General features: G+C 48.5%; 1 protein-coding gene across 3 annotated transcripts in view; it reads right to left on the bottom strand.

The window, feature by feature from the left end:
- Positions 1–1022: 1022 nt before the first annotated feature.
- The window catches only part of FBLN5 (fibulin 5), a 93528-nt gene continuing 75981 nt past the window's right edge, over positions 1023–18569 (bottom strand). For all 3 annotated transcript variants that reach the window (XM_044933392.2, XM_006071228.4, XM_044933391.2), the window contains 4 exons: positions 16741–16863; positions 15538–15664; positions 11625–11820; positions 1023–1992 (listed from right to left, as the gene is read on the bottom strand). In XM_044933392.2, the coding sequence (XP_044789327.1) occupies positions 1831–1992; positions 11625–11820; positions 15538–15664; positions 16741–16863 (608 nt within the window). In that variant the 3' untranslated portion in view covers positions 1023–1830. The remainder of the gene's footprint in view (positions 1993–11624; positions 11821–15537; positions 15665–16740; positions 16864–18569) is intronic.

Genomic DNA, 18569 nt, shown 5'->3' with positions numbered 1-18569 from the left:
GAAATTGCTCTTTTCATCTGAGCTGCGAAACTGGGCCGTTCAGTTGTTGATTTGTTGCTGGTGTTACTGTTAACAACCTTGAACCTGACAGAGGAGGCACGGTGGGAAATGGTTCAGAAAGGGTTCCTTTTAGGGAGGAAGAAAACATATCCCCTCCAGCGGCTGACCAGAACCAGGAAATGTTTGACTTTGCTTTCTCTCCTTTTAGTATAAAAGAAGCCTGAGGTCTAACTCAGGCAAGATGGTTTTTGGGATATGCGTCAAAAGTCTCAGTCTGCAGACTTTGGAACAAAGTCATCATTCTTTGCCCCAACAATTGGTCTCTCAATTTATTGACCTGTAGTGAGGCCAGCAGTGTGAGCCTGGACTCCGTAACAGGTTTGATCTCTGGGATGGGACACAAAGGCAGCTGTCCCAGTCCATTCTCCCATCTGTGACCTGCTCTGTTGACTCCCTTTAATCCTGGCTGGGGTTCCAAGAGTGAAAGGAATCCAGGTCACTGACTAGGAAAAGGACAATGAACTGAACAAGTTACTGAAAAGATGTTGAAGACAAAGTGGCCAGGGCTTGCTCCCATTTGTCTCCCTCTCTTTATACAATGCACTCTCAACTCCACCTACTCACCAAGTTTTTAAAATTCTTAGGCCCTACCTAAGAGCAAGTAAATCAGAATCTCTAGGGGTAAGGCCCAGGAAGTCAAGTTTTTGTCTTGAAAACTCCACTGGTTATCCTACTACGCCATCAGGGGTGAGGGCCACCAATTTAAAGCAACTTGAATACTTTCCTGTTCTGGAAAAGTACCTGGAAATAATCCACATCACAGAGGGTTTGATCATTGTCTCCTAATGAAATGGACTAGGATTTGGAGTTGATGCTCTCCTCTCCCTCACTCCCATTATGTTTTTAATGGTGATCATGCTCTCTGGAGAGCTTTTCAAGCCCGTACCCAATAAACTAAAGAGAACTAGAACCAACCCCAAAGGCTGAATCATCTCCCATGTCAAAATGAACCAAACACAAGATCTCTTCAAATATTTAATCAGTTTGGAGACCTCTGCCTTCCAACCCAGTTGGGTAAAAATTCAAAAGAAAGCATGATGAAGGGGTCTTCAAAGAAAACACTGGACTAAAATGGAGAGGAGACTGGGTTTAGGAAGACAGAATATAACATGTGCCTTATGACCTTTTGAAGGCATTCTACCTTGGATTAAAAACAATAATCATCATCAAAATGAACAAGAAAGGATTAAACAGTTATACAAATTTAAGGACAACTAAAACTTCTCTTATGGCTGAAAATACCAGACATGGCTTTGAAATAGACTCTTTAAAAACCTTTAGATCATTCTGTGGTTTCTTTCTATAGCCTTCTGTACATGCAAGAAGCAAGCTAGCTATACCTAGCATCCCCGGGAGCTTTGGGGGGCCTTGGCAAAGAAGCAATCAGTGAGAGATAGAGAGAAGGCCTGGAGGAGGTGAGAGGAAGTGGTTCACAGTTTTTGAACGTGGACTCAGACCCCGCAAACCTAATCTATTTTCTTTGAAAACTATGGAAATAAACTGAAGGCCTTGAAAAATCACCGTCGATCTCAGGTCAGTGTGCCGATGATAATGCTTTTCGATAACTGTGTCATAGAAACTGGGGAAGTATGTCCTTCAAAGTGATGGGTCTGTAATAATAGAGGCGTGGTCGGGACTCATGCTGACTCCTCAGGAGACGTTCAGCAGAAAAGGCCTCACGTCTGTCTCACTCTCGTGCTCTCTCTGGTTTCTCCGCTTCTCTGTCCCTTGGTGCAGTTGGAGGCAGTGTCAGAGGCTGCGGCCCGGCGCTCAGAACGGGTACTGGGACACATATATCCGCAGTCGGATCACAGAGCTGCCTCTGAAGTTGATGACGGTGTTGACCGTGATCATTTCCAAGTCCAGCTGTATGTCCCGGGGCCCTTTGATGGGGCGAGTCATCACCAGGGTGGCACTGATGGGGCCCGTTTGCTGTGGACGGAACCGGGGATACTAGTTAGAGAAGATCCGACCGGCTGAAGGAGCCAAGGGTAAGCTTGACTCTGGAAGCTGTCAAACAGCAGAAAATGGTACAGATGAGCCTGTTTGTAGAACAGGAATAGAGACGTGTAGACACAGAGCGGGGAAGGGAGCTTGGGAGAAGTATTAACATATATACAATATCATGTGAAAGATAGCGAGAGGCTACTGTATAGCACAGGGAGCTCAGCTCGGTGCTCGGTGATGACCTATAAGGGTGGGATGAGGGTGATGGGACGGAGGCTCGAGAGGGAGGGGATATATGTATACATAAAGCTGATTCATGTTGTACAGCAGAGACTAACACATTGTAAAGCAATTATACTCCAATAATAAAATTTTTAGAAAAAGAAAACAAACAATGGTAGAGAGGGTGAGGAAAGCTGCCCTTCAGGTGACATGGCCTCTGGGACAGTCACCAAAGCCTAAGTCAAGTGGTCTGGTTGCAGCCAGCCTCTGTAGCCCCAATCGGGGTGCTCCCCCTTGCCCACTGCCAGCAGACTGGCATCCCTTGATGCCCTCCTCCCTGACTTTGCTCATGTTCCCCTGGCTTCTCCCTGCTGCCCCTTCAGGTCTCACTGAAATATCACCTCCTCAGATGAGCTTCTCTGCTTTTCCCAATTTGATTCAGGTCCCTGTGACCCTCTGCCAGTGCACCCCCTACTTTACCAAGGAAGAAGAGTGTTCATTATCACATGTCATCATCCACGCTATTTACCAGGTCCATGTCTGATGTCTAGGTCCACACTAGACTGGGGGTGGGTTTTCCACCACTGAGCCTTCCAGAACCCAGAATAACACCTGGCACATGGTAACTGTTCAGTGACTGTGTCTTAAATGAAAGAAGAAACAGTTGCCCGAACTATGTGACTCCAGGCTGTCACTTCACCTCTCTGGACCTCCTCTCTAAAAGGAGAGTTTGTACCAGATCAGTAGTTGCCAAGTAAACAGCTCCATAGCACCTGGGACACTTTTTAAACTAACAGTTCCAGGGGCCCATTCTGAGATTTTCTGCTGCAGTGGATTTTTTTGATGATGCCTGAGGAAGTGTGACTTGTTTACCAGCCTCCAGCTGGTTCCAAGTGCAGCCTCTGCTGGAGCTTCTGGCTGGACACACCCCACCCCCTGCCCTGCAGCTTCATCACTCTGTGAATCTATCTCTGTTGTCCTGATAACTTCATGTGAGCTTTTTTCCTCCACTGAATCTTTTCCTGAAGTTTTTAAGGTGGTAAGGAGAGAAGACTGACATAACTGAGCTTCTGCTATGTGTGAAGCACTCTTCTGGCCACTTTTATGTACATATTCTGATTTAATCCCTGTAAAAGCTCTGAAAGGCCTGGCTACTCAAAGTGTGGCCCTTGGACTAGCAGTATCAGCATCACCAAGGCACTTATGAATCACGCAAGACCTCAGCACCTGCCTAAGGCATGCTAAGCCAGAATGTGTAGCTTAATATAATCTGCAGGTGATTCATGGGCACATCAACAATTGCAATGGCACCCCACTCCAGTACTCTTGCCTGGAAAATCCCATGGATGGAGGAGCCTGGTGGGCTGCAGTCCATGGGGTCACGAAGAGTCGGACATGACTGAGTGACTTCACTTTCACTTTTCACTTTCATGCACTGGAGAAGGAAATGGCAACCCATTCCAGTGTTCTTGCCTGGAGAATCCCAGGGATGGGGGAGCCTGGTGGGCTGCCGTCTGTGGGGTCGCACAGAGTCGGACACAACTGAAGCAACTTAGCAGCAGCAGCAGCATCTAAAAGCACAGGACCCAGTCTGGGGACCCTAGCTGTCATACTAAAGGTATGTCTCGTTATCCCCTTGTTTTGTTGTTCCTTGTGAACTGAGTCTCCATAAGTTAAATCACTGCTTAGGGTCACTAGACCACTTATGGACAGGGACATGGGGTTCCATTCCAATGCTTTTGACCACAAACTCCAGGCCTTTTTCACTGCACAACAATTATCAGAAAAGACTGATATGTGTTTTATTTCTCCCTAGCACTGCCCTAAAGGACAAATACTCAGAGGGCCAGAGAGTAGGTCCCTGGAAAAGAAATACCACAAAGGAACAGGACATGCTGGACGATCCCTTCCTACAAGTTGCAGAGCCCGGCGCTATGTCCAGAAACAAAGCAACAAGCTCTGCAAAATCAAGAAACTTGGCTTGTTTAAAGCCACACCAGACATTTTATCTGTCTCCATGAAGGGAGAGCTCCCCATAAAGTTCTGGACATCACCAAGAGCTGCCACAGGTATGACAAGGGCAGGGCAGGCAGACAGGTTTCACCCAGGTAGTGGGACCTCCCCTGTCCTCTGGGCTATCAGCAGCCTGACACCACACAACTTCCTCTTGGCATCAGCTCCCTCTGTTCCCGTCAGCATCCATGCACTTGGCACCCTCTCATACAGAGGATTGTTCCGACTTCCTTGTCAACTCTTGAAAACCCTTGGAGCTCTGGGCTAGGACTTCAGAGGGTACAGCCATACATGGAAATGCCCAGGTCACTTACAGATCTAAATATCTCACCAGCTTTCACTGTTTGCACAAACAAAGGCCAGGGGTTGAGGACCCTGAGCTGTGGACAGGCTTGGGCAAGCTGTGGGCAAGCTGTGGGCGGGAGAGTTGCAGAGCCAGGGACAGGGAGTGGAACAGCTGGAAACTTCCCAGTTGTTCCTTTGGGCTGTCCTTGAAAATGTCTCCAGAGTGTGAGAGCATCACTGCCTCTTCTATTTGGAAGTAGTCTTAGAGGTCAACCAGTCTGATCCCCAGCAGGATCAAATCTGCAGCAGCCTGAGAAAGGCCCGCCCACAAGCACACCGAGGACTCAAGTGCCTGCCAAGTTTGCTGAGGACAAATATCTCCACTCCTCACTAGGCTTTTAGGGCAGACCCAGGGCATTAATGAAATAGGCCCCCTTGAGAGGCTCTGGTCATTAGTGGACTTGGTGATCACTTGGTACAAAATGATGATGGTGATGGTGGTCATGGCTGATACTCAGCGTTTGGCTATGACTTGGGCTTCCCTGGTGGCTCAGATGGTAAAGACTCTGCCTGCAATGTGGGAGACTCAGGTTAGATCTCTGGGTCAGGAAGATTCGTTGGAGAGGGGAAGGGCTACCCACTTCAGCATTCTTGCCTGGAGAATCCCCTGGACAGAGGAGCCTGGTGAGCTACAGTCCATGGGATTGCAAAGAGTCGGACATGACCAAGTGACTGGTACTTTCCCTTTATTTTGCATACATCTCCTTTTTAATCTTTATAACCCTACAAAGTAAGTAGGTTAAGTACATTAGCATATGGTACTAGAGCATCTGACTCCAAAAATCAAGCTTCTAGCTACTAAACTCAGATAAGTTCTCAGTATCTCTCCATTTCCAGACCATCCCAGGCACTTAGTCTACTTGAGAATCACTCCTTTGAATTGTAAATGTTTGCCTGCTTGTTTTTCCCTCCCCTCACAGTGTGGATTCCTCAGGGCAGAAGCCGTGTGTTCCTAAACTCTCAGAGCTGCATATGTAGTGGATCTGAATTAACGTCAGTGACCAAAGGTGGATGCGAAGTCGCAATGCCGGTGAAGGGGCCTGCAGGGGAGTAGCTTGCAAACAGCCCACCTGACCGTCTGTCTTCTTGGGCCTGCCCCTACACAGGCTCAGGTTTGTCCTGAGTCAACCAGCGAGGTGGCATTGTCTGACGCAGGGCAAGCAGCCAGGCCACAGCAAGTCAGCTTTCCCTGATCCCGTCACCTGATCTCCACGCCCTTTGGCACAGTTTATGCCCCGTGACCGTGCTCCTTCTTCCCGTCCTAACTGTCCCTAAGTCACCTGGCCAAAGCCAGTCACCAGTTGTCTGTCCAGGTCTCAGTGGGAGAGAGAGTGCCAGTGGGGGCTCATGAAAGGGCTGTGTGTGTACGTGTGTGTGTGAGTGTGTACGTGTGTGTGTGTGCATGTGAGTATTTGCATGTGTGTATGTACCTGTGCACATGAGCGACTGTGTGAGTGTACATGTGTATGTACAGGCATGTGTGCATGTGTGTGTACATTTGTGGGTATGTATGTGTGTGGCTTGCCTGTTGTGTGAAATGAAGCTCTTCCCAGGAGACTGTAACACCATCAGTGACACTCAGGGTAGCAGAGCCTGAACAGCCATCAACACCCACCCCCGACAAGATGCTGCAGTCCCTTGGGCATCTCCAACATCACCAACCTCGACAACCTCGCCAGGGCCCAACAGCCCACAACCTCCTAACAACAGTAGCAGCAGCCGCAGAAATGACTCTACCAATACAATCATCAGGTCAGATCAGATCAGTCGCTCAGTCGTGTCCGACTCTTTGCGACCCCATGAATCGCAGCACGCCAGGCCTCCCTGTCCATCACCAACTCCCGGAGTTATTTCTTGTTTGACCACTTCCAATTTGCCTTGATTCATGGACCTGACATTCCAGGTTCCTATGCAATATTTCTCATAATCAGTGCTTATTGGACACTTTCCTTTTTTTTTTTTTTGATTAGATGTTAAAGGAGAGATTTTTGTTATCTCAATTTTGGCTGAGACCCCAAAGCTAGACAAGTACTCCACATCCTAAAGAGAAATGTGAGAGTATGTATAGATACTAGCAGCACACTGTGTGGGTTCTAATCCCGCGCTGGGATTTCCTAAGCTGCAAGATCTGGAGCAAGTTCCTTCACCTCTCGGTGTCTCAGTGCTCTCATCTGTAAAGTCAGGGAGGGCAAGCAAGCTTAGCAGCGGTCCCCAACCTTCTGGGCACCAGGGACTGGTTTTGTGGAAGACCGGAAGCCAGGGGATGGCTTCAGGATGATTCAAGTGTGTTACATTTATTGTGCACTTTATTTCTACTATTATTACATCAGCTCCACCTCAGATCATCAGGCAGTAGATCCCGGAGGCTGAGGACCCCTGCCCTAGAGAACAGGGCTGTGATGAAGATGAGAGCAGTGACATATGGAAAATACTTGGCATATGTCCCGCACCGTACAGGGTCAGCTGCCACTGCTCTTTGTGTAGATTCTCCTGCTGTTGTCATAGAGGACTTGAAGGCCATGGCCCAGCGCCAGATCTGTCTCTCTCACTCTGTCACCTCCAGCCTGTATAAGTGTATGAGACACACTTACCAGCCCCCAAATCAAGCTTTCAATGTGGGACCTCTGAACTTAAGGATGCAGAGAGTGTACCGGACTCTGTGGGGAAAAGAGAGCCCAGAGATGCTGTGCACCATGCGGGGGACAGGGGGCTGTGGGGGAGCTGGCTATTGGTGTCCTGAAGGCCCAGTGCAAGGTCTGCCCGCCAGGGTGAGGCAACACCCACACATGCAAACTTTCTGAGAGAGCGGTTTGGGGTGGCAAGCAGCCAACCAGATGCCCTCGCCCACACCTGGGAATGGTCAGTGCAAAGTCCTCAGGGAAGTCTCCAAAGAACCGACAAAGCATCCCATGAAAGCAAGAGCATTTGGGTCCCAGAAGAGAGCACCAGGTCCTGCCTACAATGGCAAAAGGGAATAAGACCCTGGCCCCCCTCACCGCCTCCCTTCCACCATCTGTACCCCCAAAACCCCAGAGGAGGAGCCAGGTCAGCACCATCAGTGAGGAAAGGGGAAGAGGAAGGCAGGAAAGAGGCCAAGCTGGCGGGGACTTTACACTGAAAGACTCGGTGGTTGGCTTCTACCTAAAGCAGCTGGGACTTCTGATATGCGGGAGAGAGGCAATTCAATAGTAACTGAGAGCATTTGTGAATCCAATGGGCTCTGCCTGAGAGCTCACTCAGGTGTGTGCAGGTTCAAGATAGCCAGAGGAGAAAAAGAAAGTTATTGAAAGTTTCATCCTGCTTGTTTGATAAAAAACAGCTGCTCTGTGCTCCAGGCACTGGGCTAAGTAGATGATTTCATCCAATCCCAGAGTTGATACTGTCATTCTCCCCTCTATACAGCTAAGGATGCTTCCCAGGTGGCACTAGGGGTGCAGGACCTGTCTGCCAATGCAGGAGACATAAGAGATGCGTGTTCGATCCTGGTTGGGAAGATCCCCTGGAGAAGGAAATGGCAACCCACTCCAGTGTTCTTGCCTGGAGAATCCCATGGTCAGAGGAGCCTGGCGGACTACAGTCCATAGGGTTGCAGAGTCGGACACAACTGAAGTAACTTAGCATGCACAGGTGAGAAAACAGTCTCAGAGAGGTTAGAGTGTGTGTCCAGGCCATAGCGTTGGTGAGTTTTAGAAGGAGATGAGGTGGGTCAGCCTGGCTCCACAGCCCATGACTGCATGGCCTTCTGAGGAAGGCACTGCTGCTTTGCACAGTGTCTGGAGGGAAACCCTACCTCCTCCTGCAGGGAGGCTGCCTGGCTTCACAGGGCCCCTACACCGGGCCTGTCTTCTCTTCCCAAGAGCAGCCTTTAGGACCTTTCCAGCCAGGATCCAGCTTCCCATCCCTAAGTTCCTTCAGCCATTCCCAGGGCAGGTCTATGTGCCCTCATCCCCTCTGTGTCATGGCATCCTCAGTTGAATAAATGCTAAAGAATTAGGGCCCTTCTCAATGTTCTCCAGAGAGAGAGAGCAAATCACATACAGCTCAAAGTTTTGTGAGTTTCAAGGGTCCCCTCATCGCTGTAACAATCCAGGCACTAGATGAAGCTCGCAGGAAGGGGCCCTGCTCCTGGTCACTCGCCTGCAGAAGACAATCTTCCTCCCCTGCCATCACGGGGCAGCTCTTACAAGTCAGCTACACGGGGAACATTTGGATCAAGGGGATTTTAGTAGGTGGTGACCTGGCCAAGACAAGGCCACTTCCTACAGAGCTTCTGTTCTGCAGCGGGGAAAACCTAAAGCAGCTGATATACGTGATGGTATTTTAAATCCCCTAGAGGGGCATCTTTGTACCCTATGATTGGGACCTGCTGTGTCTGGACAGACCATAGAGGGCAGATTGGAGAATGCTGGCGGGCTGGGCTTATGCTCAAGGGGGCAGCAAGCCCACAGAGGCGGGCAGAGGTGGGTTCCGCTGGATGGCCATGGCTGATGGGAACGCAAGAAGGACTGACAGAAACGCAGCTCCATCTTTTTCATCTTGAGAAGTTCCTCTACCCTCAACTCATTCCATCTTTTTACAAAGCCCGTGACCCCACTACAGTGTTCTACAGATGCTGGGTCCACAGGTGCGTTATCACATGTGACCTGGCCCTGTTAGAGTCTTGCCAAAAACATATTAGTGAGGAAACAGACATAATGCTCGCTCCTGAGGCCTTTCTAATCTGTTATAATCCTGCTTCTGAAACTTCTCTGTTTTCAGATGGTCCCAGCCCCAGAGGCAAAGACTGGAAGAGAAGGGCTTGGGAGAGGGCGGGGAGAGCTCAGACACTTGGTTCTTTCACCAGCCCACAGGCTGAAGCTGTGAACTTCTGAGTCGAGTGCCCCACACTGACCCTGGAGGACCACATACTGTGTTCATTAGAAATGCAGATTCCCAAGGTGAACCATGGCCCCCAGTGGTATCAAGTCCTAATCTCTGGACCCTATAAATATTACCTTATATGGAAACAGGATCTTTGCAGATGGGATTAATTTAAGAATCTCAACATAGGGGGATTATCCTGGATTATCTGGATTATCTGCTGCTAAATCTCGTCATTCTTGTCTCTGTGTGACCCCATAGATGGCACCCAACAGGCTCCTCTGTCCCTGGAATTCTCCAGGCAAGAATACTGGAGTGGGTTGCCATTGCCTTCTCTGCTGGATTATCTGGGTAGGCCCTAAATACAATCACAAGTGACATTCTAAGAGACAGGGGGAGATTTGATACACACAGAAGAGGAGGAGGGACTGTGACAACAGATGCAGAGATTGGAGTGGTGTGGTCACAAATCAACAAGACTGGCAGCACCAGAAACTGGAAGAGACAAGGAATGGATTCTCCTCTGTAGCCTCTGGAGGGAGCACGGCCCTGCCGACATCTTGATTTCAGCACGTGCATGAGTGTGCTAAGTCACTTCAATTGTGTCTGACTCTTTGACCCCATGGACTATAGCCTGTCAGGCTGCTCTATCCATGGGATTCTCTAGGCAAGAATACTGGAGCGGGTTGCCATGTCCTCCTTCAGGGGATCTTCCCGACCCACTGATGGAACCCCCATCTCTTACATCTCCTGCATTGGCAGGTAGGTTCTTTACCACTAGCTCCACCTGGAAGTCCAGAGCAGTGGGTAGATTCTAGCACAGTGACAATGATTTCGGACTTCTGACCTCCAGAACAAATTCCTGTTGTCCTAAGCCACCAAGCAGGTGACAATTTGTTACAGCAGCCATCAGAAACCGATACCCTAGGTCTTAGCCACCATCTTCTGAAATAAATTCTCTAGAGAGGAAGTTCTGGAATTCACTTTTTCAACAAGCATCCAAATTCACACTGAAATGTGAAAAACATAGCTGTAAGACAGTGGGCTCCAAAGACATGTGACCACTCCAGAGGCTGAGGGAAATGAAGCTCAGTAATAGGAATGGTACAGTATCATGTGTGTAATTTACAAATAAGCAAATACATTTAGGATGTGTGCTCCAAAATTTGTTCCTGATAAATCCACATCAATGTATCCTGATATGGCTAAATCAATGTTAGCCAACCAAACTTTCTACAGTGATAGAAATGTTCTGTATCCAAGCTAATACAGCAGCTGAGCACCTGAAATGTAGTTAGTGCAACGAAAGAAACTAATTTTTAATTTTACTTATTTTACTTCATTTTCATTAACTTAAATTTAAAGAACCATGTGGCTACTGTGTTGGACAGCACAAGTAGAGCCCACTTCTTTGAGGAATGCCTTTAAGTTCACTGCTATGTAAGTGCCATGAAGGCAGGCGTTCGGGACCTTTTTGTTCTTTGCTGTAGTCAGTTTCTAGAAGCAAATAGTGGGGACTTGATGCGTGTTTGAGTGTATGCTCAGTTGCTTCAGTCATGTTGGACTCTTTTGTGACCCCATGGACTGTAGCCTGCCAGGGTCCTCTGTCCATGGAATTTTCCAGACAAGAATACTGGAGTGGGTTTCCTCCTCTAGGGGATCTTCCTGTCCCAGGGATGGAACCTGTGTCTCCTACAGCTCCTGCCTTAGTAGACAGATTCTTTACCTGGGAAGCCCAGGGACTTGAAAGAATATACATATATATATACAGACATAGATATAGATATGTCTATATCTGTAAATATAACTGAATCACTTTGCTGTACACCTGAAACTAACACAACATTGTAAATTGTCTATACTTCAATTTTTTTTAAATGGTTAAAAAAAAAAGAAGAAGTGCAGGGAGAAAGAGACCTACCATTGCATCTTGGCCTAATTTCTCATTGCACAGATAAGGATCCTGAGGCTCACAGAGGAGGAGCAACGTTCTCAAGGCCGCTCAGAAAGTGAGAGGAACCAGGACAGTGGAGTCCTGACTCCCATCCACTTTCCCCTCCTGTCTCCACACCCACCCCTCTGAACTGCACTCTGGCCTGTTTCTAGAAGCACACTCCGGGCTAGACAACAGAACAGCTTGTGGAAGATGGTGACCAATACTCAGCACCCCCTCTTACCCGCATATAGAATTCTCTGCCCTCATTCCCAGACTTGATCTGGAAAATGTAATAAGCGCCAGGGTAGCGGGTCGTTGCTTGCATTTGGAAGATGTCAGCGGGAACAGAGCGTCCTGACACCACATCCATATCCCGGTACAAGATGGTGAAGGGTTGGTCTCTGCAGCCAGGATTCTCCGCAGGACACATACAGCGGCTGTCGGGAAGGGAAATCATGTGAGAAAGCGGCAGATCCTTTCCAGATGCTGGTTGTACCTACCTCTGTGCTTGAAACATGGAAAAGAAGGACACCCCCTTTCTACCATCCAAATGCTGTGGCTGTGGAGGCCCTCTCCTTCTGTCTCTAGTCTAAAAACTCTCCAGCATGTAGGTGAGCCCTCTGTTTCCTAGAGAACGGCCTGTTCCGGCCAATCAGATAGTCCTGCTACCGAAGCATAAACCTGAGTTGCCTGGTTTTCAGAACACTGGGACATCCTGTAATATTCTTCATGTTTGTCACTTATTTAGTGGGCAAAAGTGTGCTGCAGAGCCCTTCACTTCCCAACCATCCATACTCATTGAGAAGCTTTAAAAATGAGAAATTACAATAGATTGATGGGTCTTGAGTGGTCTTTTTTACATTTTTTATTGTACTTACCCCAGTCTGTGTGGGCTAGAATTGGGTATTTCCTTTCTCTAAACAAAACATCAGAACTCACTATGTACAAGATACATTAGGACAGGACTTTCAGATGTTAGGATACTTATTGCAATGATAAATTTAATTATCTTAAATTCACTCTTTAATAGGAGAAATAAATCATAGACGCAAATGTCTGATACAAAGCATCTCATTTGAGACACTAGTCAGAGCATAGTCTAACTATGTATATTTAACACAGTATAACATAGTATAAAGTTGACTCATTACCAAGGTATGCGTTTTACAGACATCCCTGGATTTATCCTGAATCACCCCCTCCCATCTCTCCCCTCATTCCTGAGATTTCCCCTAGGGGTCCGAGTGCATAACAGGATGAGGATATCTGTTGATCTATGCCTTGGCGGCCAAAACCGGGAGTAAGTTTTGCTGTTTCTGTCACTCTCCCCTGACTTCCAATCCATCTTCAAAATCTATCCGTTCTACTTCTAAAATGTAGTCCAAATCCAGCTACTCCATGTCCACAGTCACTGTCAGTGACAACCCTGCTGTCTCACCTGGACCTTGTGACAGCCTCCTTGATGGAACGGAAGGCTCTCCCACTCCAACCTATTACACCGCAGGCAGAGTGCCCTTCGTCAAACAGAAATCAGATTATGTCTGTATCCTGCTTCAAAGGTTCTACAGTGGCACCCGTTGCAACTTGCATAAAAACTAAACACATACTCTAACCTCTAAAACCTCATGGGATCTGGTCTCTGTTAGTTTCTCTAACTTCCTCACAGGTCACTGTCCATGTCATTGATGAGGCTGCAGCTTCTTCCCGTCCCTGAAGACATCAAGGTCACTCTTGCCTCATAGTGTTAAACACGCTATTCCCTCTGCTCTTCTACTCTGTTAACATCGACTCACCTTTCCATTCCAGCTCAAGGGTCATTTACTCAGAGGGGTTTTTAGACTCCCCAGACTAGACCAAGTCCAGCCTACTCTTTCACTTTGTAAATTTCTTGTTCCTTCCTACAGTCCCTACTACCATCGAGGATCATGGATTCATTATGTGACTATTTGTTCATTGTCTTTCTCCTCCACCAGCATAAGAACAAACACCACAGCACCTGGCACTGGGCACAGACCAGGAGTTCGACTAACACTTGATAAGTGAGTGTATAAAAAGAATTTTTAGGGCCTTTCCTGGTGGCTCAGTGGTAAAGAATCTGCCTGCAGGAGAGGTTGGATCCACATGCAGGAGGTACGGGTTCTATCCCTGGTCTGGGAAGATCCCATATGCCAAAGAGCAACTTAGCCCATTGCCACAACTATTGAGCCTGTGCCTGGGAGCCACAACTGCGGAGCCTTCACTCTGAAACTACTGAAGCCCATGGGCCTAGAGCCTGTGCTCTGCAACAAGAGAAGCCACCTCAATGAGAAACCCTCGTACTGCAAATAAAGAGTAGCCCCTGCTAACTGCAACTAAAGAAAAGCCCGGGAAGCAATAAACACCCAGCACAGCCAAAAATAAGTAAATAAATAAAATTACTTTTAAAAAGGAATTTTTAAAGTTTTGTTTTTTTAAGGCTCCATAGAAACAGCCAAGTCAAGATGTTCCGGGTGCCAAAATAGCCACATTAAAATGTCACATGTCACACAGAAACTAATTGTTTTCTAAAAGAGATTTGGAGGAGGGAGAGATGGCTCCCAGCTGAAGAGGATCGCAAACAGCTGGGAGGTGGCATTGGCACCCAGATCTGAAAGATGGGGCAAGTCTGTCCCTGTGGCAATGGCAGGAAAGCCTTCCATGTGCAGAAAACGTGTGCACAGAAGCCAGGAGGCAGGGCATTCTGGGGTGTGGGTGAAGGTGAGAGCAGGTCATGCTCAGGTTGGCAGGAATACAGGACACCTGAACAAGGAAATGAGCTGGATAAAGGCAGCTGGAGTGAAACTGGAATGGGGCCTGAAGGCAGGGTGCAGGAGTCTCCCAGGGCTCTTAGCAGCTCGTCGGGGCCCTGCCAGTAACACCAGCTCAGGGTGGGTCCCCACCACAGACAACTGAGACCTGGAGAAACCCAGAGACAACCAGGAATGGGAGTCGGTGAGGGTGGAGTTCTGCTCTGCCACAAAGGGCCCTGGAACCAGAAATCAAAGAACGCTATTCCACAGGGCTACTTAGAAGCACAGCTCTTAGCAGCCAGCAAAGACTCCTTTAGGACCTGTCTGTTCCTGCTTTGTCCTCTTCTGCCAGCTTTTGATCAGAGCGGGAAGCATACTGGTAAGGCGTGAATTCCTCTTAGGAGCCGTGTCCTTAGAGGACATGCACAATGGACGTGTCCCTTCATCCCTGTATCCCAGTTGGGAGGGCTGGGAGCTGTGGGGGTAGTAAACAGGTGACTGGAAGGGAGGAGGGCAGAAGACATCCGTGTGTGTGTGTGTGTGTGTGTGTGTGTGTGTGTGTGCGCGTGCGTGTTGCAAAGCACGCAGGCTGCAGTGGAACTAAGACAGTTAAATAGGAACTGAACAGTAAAAAAAGGAATTCCTAGTACACGGGGGCAGAAAACCACTGTTCTAGTGTATCACTCTGTAGAGGTTGTCTTCACTTCGGTGCTCACCTCAACGAAATATTTGCCATCTGGTGATTTCATTCAATCACTACTATGACATCAAAAACTTGATTAGAGCAAGCTAGGTACTCTGAGTTATGAGAACTCTCTAGCGACCTGTCCAGCCTCTCGCTACTCCCAACAAGGTCCAGGAAGACTGGAAGCATCCATTTCATCTGGGGGCTTGTCTGCAAGGCCGAGTCTCATACCAGATCAGGCCCACAGAATCAGAATTGGGCCACTAACAAGATCCCTGGGTGATTTCTATGCATGTGATCTTTGAGAAGCCCAGCTCTAAAGACCCTGTATATCCACCAAAACAGCAACAACATCCAGGACAAAGTCATTAAAGGGAAAAGGAGATTCATGAACCCCAGCTCTCCTCTTGATTAGCTTTCTAGAGAATCTTCATATAGCTCTGGCATAAGCGGGGGAACGGTAAAGAAGTGTGGCGGGGGAGGGGGGCACGCATGTGTTGTGTTCAGTCCAGTCGCTCAGTGCTGTCCGACTCTTTGCGACCCCATGGACTGCAGCACGCCAGGCTTTCCTTGTGTAGGAGACAGTAGACCACATCTCCCATTACCCTGGCAGGTACTCTCTCCTTGACACCACACCGGCAGATTTCTGAAACAGGCTCCTCATCCACATTCCCACCTCCCCAGGGGAAGCCATGACTTACTTATCACTGATCCGCAGATAAGGCTCCTCACAGCGGATGGGGTCAATGCACTTGAAGCCCCCTTGCAAATTGTAGCAGGTCTGCTGCAGGATGCACGTGTGGTTTCTGTGCTCACACTCGTTGATGTCTGAAATGCGTGATAGACAAGAGGCTGAAGCCAGGCAGCACTTCCGAGGTGCCGGTCCCGGGGCCAGACGGGTGGGAGTTGGGATGGAGGCGGCCTGGGTCTCTCTATAGAGCTACACTAGCCAGTATGGCAGCCACGGCCACACGTGACCACTGAGCATTTGAAATGTGACTAGTCTAAACTGAGATGTGCTGGAAGTGGAAAATACAGATCAGAGTCCAAAAACTTAGTAAAGCCAAAGAATGTAAAGCATTGATAATTTTTATATTGAGTACATAGTAGAATGGTAACATTTTAGATATATAGCTCTAAATAAAATATGTTCTAAAATTAATTTTACCTGTTTCTTTCTATTGTTTTAATGTGACTACTAGGACATTTAAAATTACATATGTGGCTCACATTTATAGCTCACAATATATTTCTACTGCTTGGCACTGTTGTATGGAGAATTCTTGCTTGGTGCTGGGATAAGGCAAGTCCAAGGAGCTTAAAATGAATCTGTTGCCCAGCTACCAGCCTCCTCCATCTGCCCCAGTAGGTGAGCATGGGCTGGAAAGCATCTTGAGCAGCCAATCTTGGGGAGACCCCACCCCCTTCACAGCCGGAGGTCACGACCCTTTGAGGCATGTAGCAGTCAGAAGATGCAGGTGGCCCCCGCCTGCGTCCATTCTCTAGGAAGTTGGTAGAGAAAGGCTGACCAGGCTGCTCTCCAGGGACCATGAGAAAACCGGCTCATGGACCATGACCTGGCCATCAGAGGTCCTGGTGGGGTCTGGAGCCTTCCTCAGAGGGGCTGCAGAGACCTGCCTGGGAAGGCAGGACCAGCTGCGTGTATCTGCAGAGGGCATTCCAGCAAGGAGAGTGACCTTGTCCTTTCTGAAGCCAAAGGATGGGGTTGTAGGGCAGGAAGGTACCAGCCCAGGCATCCTGCCCAGAGCCTGTCACACTGGGAGTCACCAGCACCCATTCATACCCTCACCCCTGCCACCTTCCCCAGGCAAAGACATCCAGGTGGCCCCCTGAGCCAGCCCCATCTCACACCTCCCCCAGCTGGGTCCCTCTAGCAGCCTCACCCTGGCAGCTCCGGTTGTCATCCAGCAGGATGTAGCCGGCTGGGCAGGAGCAGAAGTACGTGCCTGGCTGGTTCACACACTCGTGTTGGCAGAGGAACTCAGAGAAGCTGCATTCGTCCATATCTGGGGGAGACAAGTTACACACGCCATTTATAATCATAAACTACCTGGGCATGGGAACTTACTGCTATTCTAGCTTTATTTATCCCAGCCTGCACACTCTCCTTGGTCAGCAAGGAGATCAAATCAGTCAATCCTAAAGGAAATCAACCCTGAATATTCATTGGAAGGACTGATGATGAAGCTAAGGCTCCAATACTTTGGCCATCTGATGCAAAGAGCCGACTCATTGGAAAAGACCCTGATGCTGGGAAAGACTGAAGGCAGGGGGAGAAGAGGATGAGAGAGGATGAAATGGTTGGATGGCATCACAGACTCAATGGACATGAGTCTGAGCATGACGAAGAGAGACGGGGAAGGACAGCGAAAAGTCTGGTGTGCTGCAGTCCACGGGGTCGCAACGAGTCAGACATGACTAAGCAACAAACAATAGTAACCACACTCTCCTGACACATAGGATAGCTTCTCTGCCAAGAGGTTTCCAATTCATTTTTGAACACTTCTGGTGATGGGGAGCTCACTACCTACCAAGGAAGCCCATTTATAACTGGACAGCTCTAATTGGTAGAAAATTCTCTCCTTCATGAAGCTAAATTCTACCTCCCTCAAGCTTCCAACACCGTTTGCCTCTGGCTCAGCTACATCATCTACTCATCACTGTCTCATTTTGCCCTGTAGGTGAATCTACCCTCTACATCTGGAGGTGAGATTTGTTTGTCTGCTGGAGTTTTCTGGGTACAGAGCTCTTCCCCAGACCTAAAAAACACATTCACTGGACCTAGTCTTCTGAAAGGGCAACTTTACCAGTGCCTTGTTGTTATTTAGTCACTAAGTCATGTCTGACTCTTTGCAACTCCATGGACTGCAGCACGCCAGACTCCTCTGTCCATGGGATTCTCTAGGCAAGAATACTGGAGTGGGTTGCCATGCCCTCCTCCGGGGATTTTCCTGACCCAGGGATCAGACCCACGCCTCTTATGTCTCCTGCATTGGCAGACAGGTTCTTTACCACTAGCGCTTCCTGGGAAGCCCCAGTTACCAGTGCCAACTCCCCTCTAATCGCCCACAAGTTGAGAAACAATATTATTCCTAAAATCACAACTAAAAGGGACATCTCCAGAAGGCCAGGGGGGGTGAATTTTATTAAAACTTCATTGTATCCAAAAACCTCCCTGAGGGACTTCCCTGGTGGTCCAGTGGCTAAGACTCTGTCCTCCCAATGCAGGAGGCCCAGGTTCCATCCCTGGTCCAGGAACTAGATTTCACATGTTGCAACTAAAGATGTCACATGCTGCAATGAAGATCGAAGAGTCTGTGTGCTGCGACTAAGCCCTGGCATGGCCAAATAAATAAATAAATACTAAAAACTTCCTGGAAAGGGAAAACTCTGTGTGGCATGGGGTGGCCCGCCTGCCTCAGGTGGTCCTTGGGATGTAGGACCTGGCGCTGGGCCACTCTCCAGCCACAGAGGTGGGGACCTGAAGAGGGAGCCATTGAACTTGTAGACTGTGGCCAGGGATACAAAAGCAGGCGCTCCACAAAAGCCAACTCTTCATCACACACAGCGTTTGGCAAGAGAACCCCCATTTGAGCCTCACGCGATAAGCACGCCAAAGAAAACATGTTTTTCTTTCATTTGTTGTGTTCCCGAAAACTTGCTTTCACTGACTTCCCCATGTGACATGTCCTCGGATTGCTCTCTGGAATCA

Source organism: Bubalus bubalis, chromosome 20 (genome assembly GCF_019923935.1).
Source record: "Bubalus bubalis isolate 160015118507 breed Murrah chromosome 20, NDDB_SH_1, whole genome shotgun sequence".
Taxonomy (NCBI): domain Eukaryota; kingdom Metazoa; phylum Chordata; class Mammalia; order Artiodactyla; family Bovidae; genus Bubalus; species Bubalus bubalis.
Note: the sequence above shows the minus strand (reverse complement) of the source record. Positions and strands in the feature narration are given on the sequence as shown.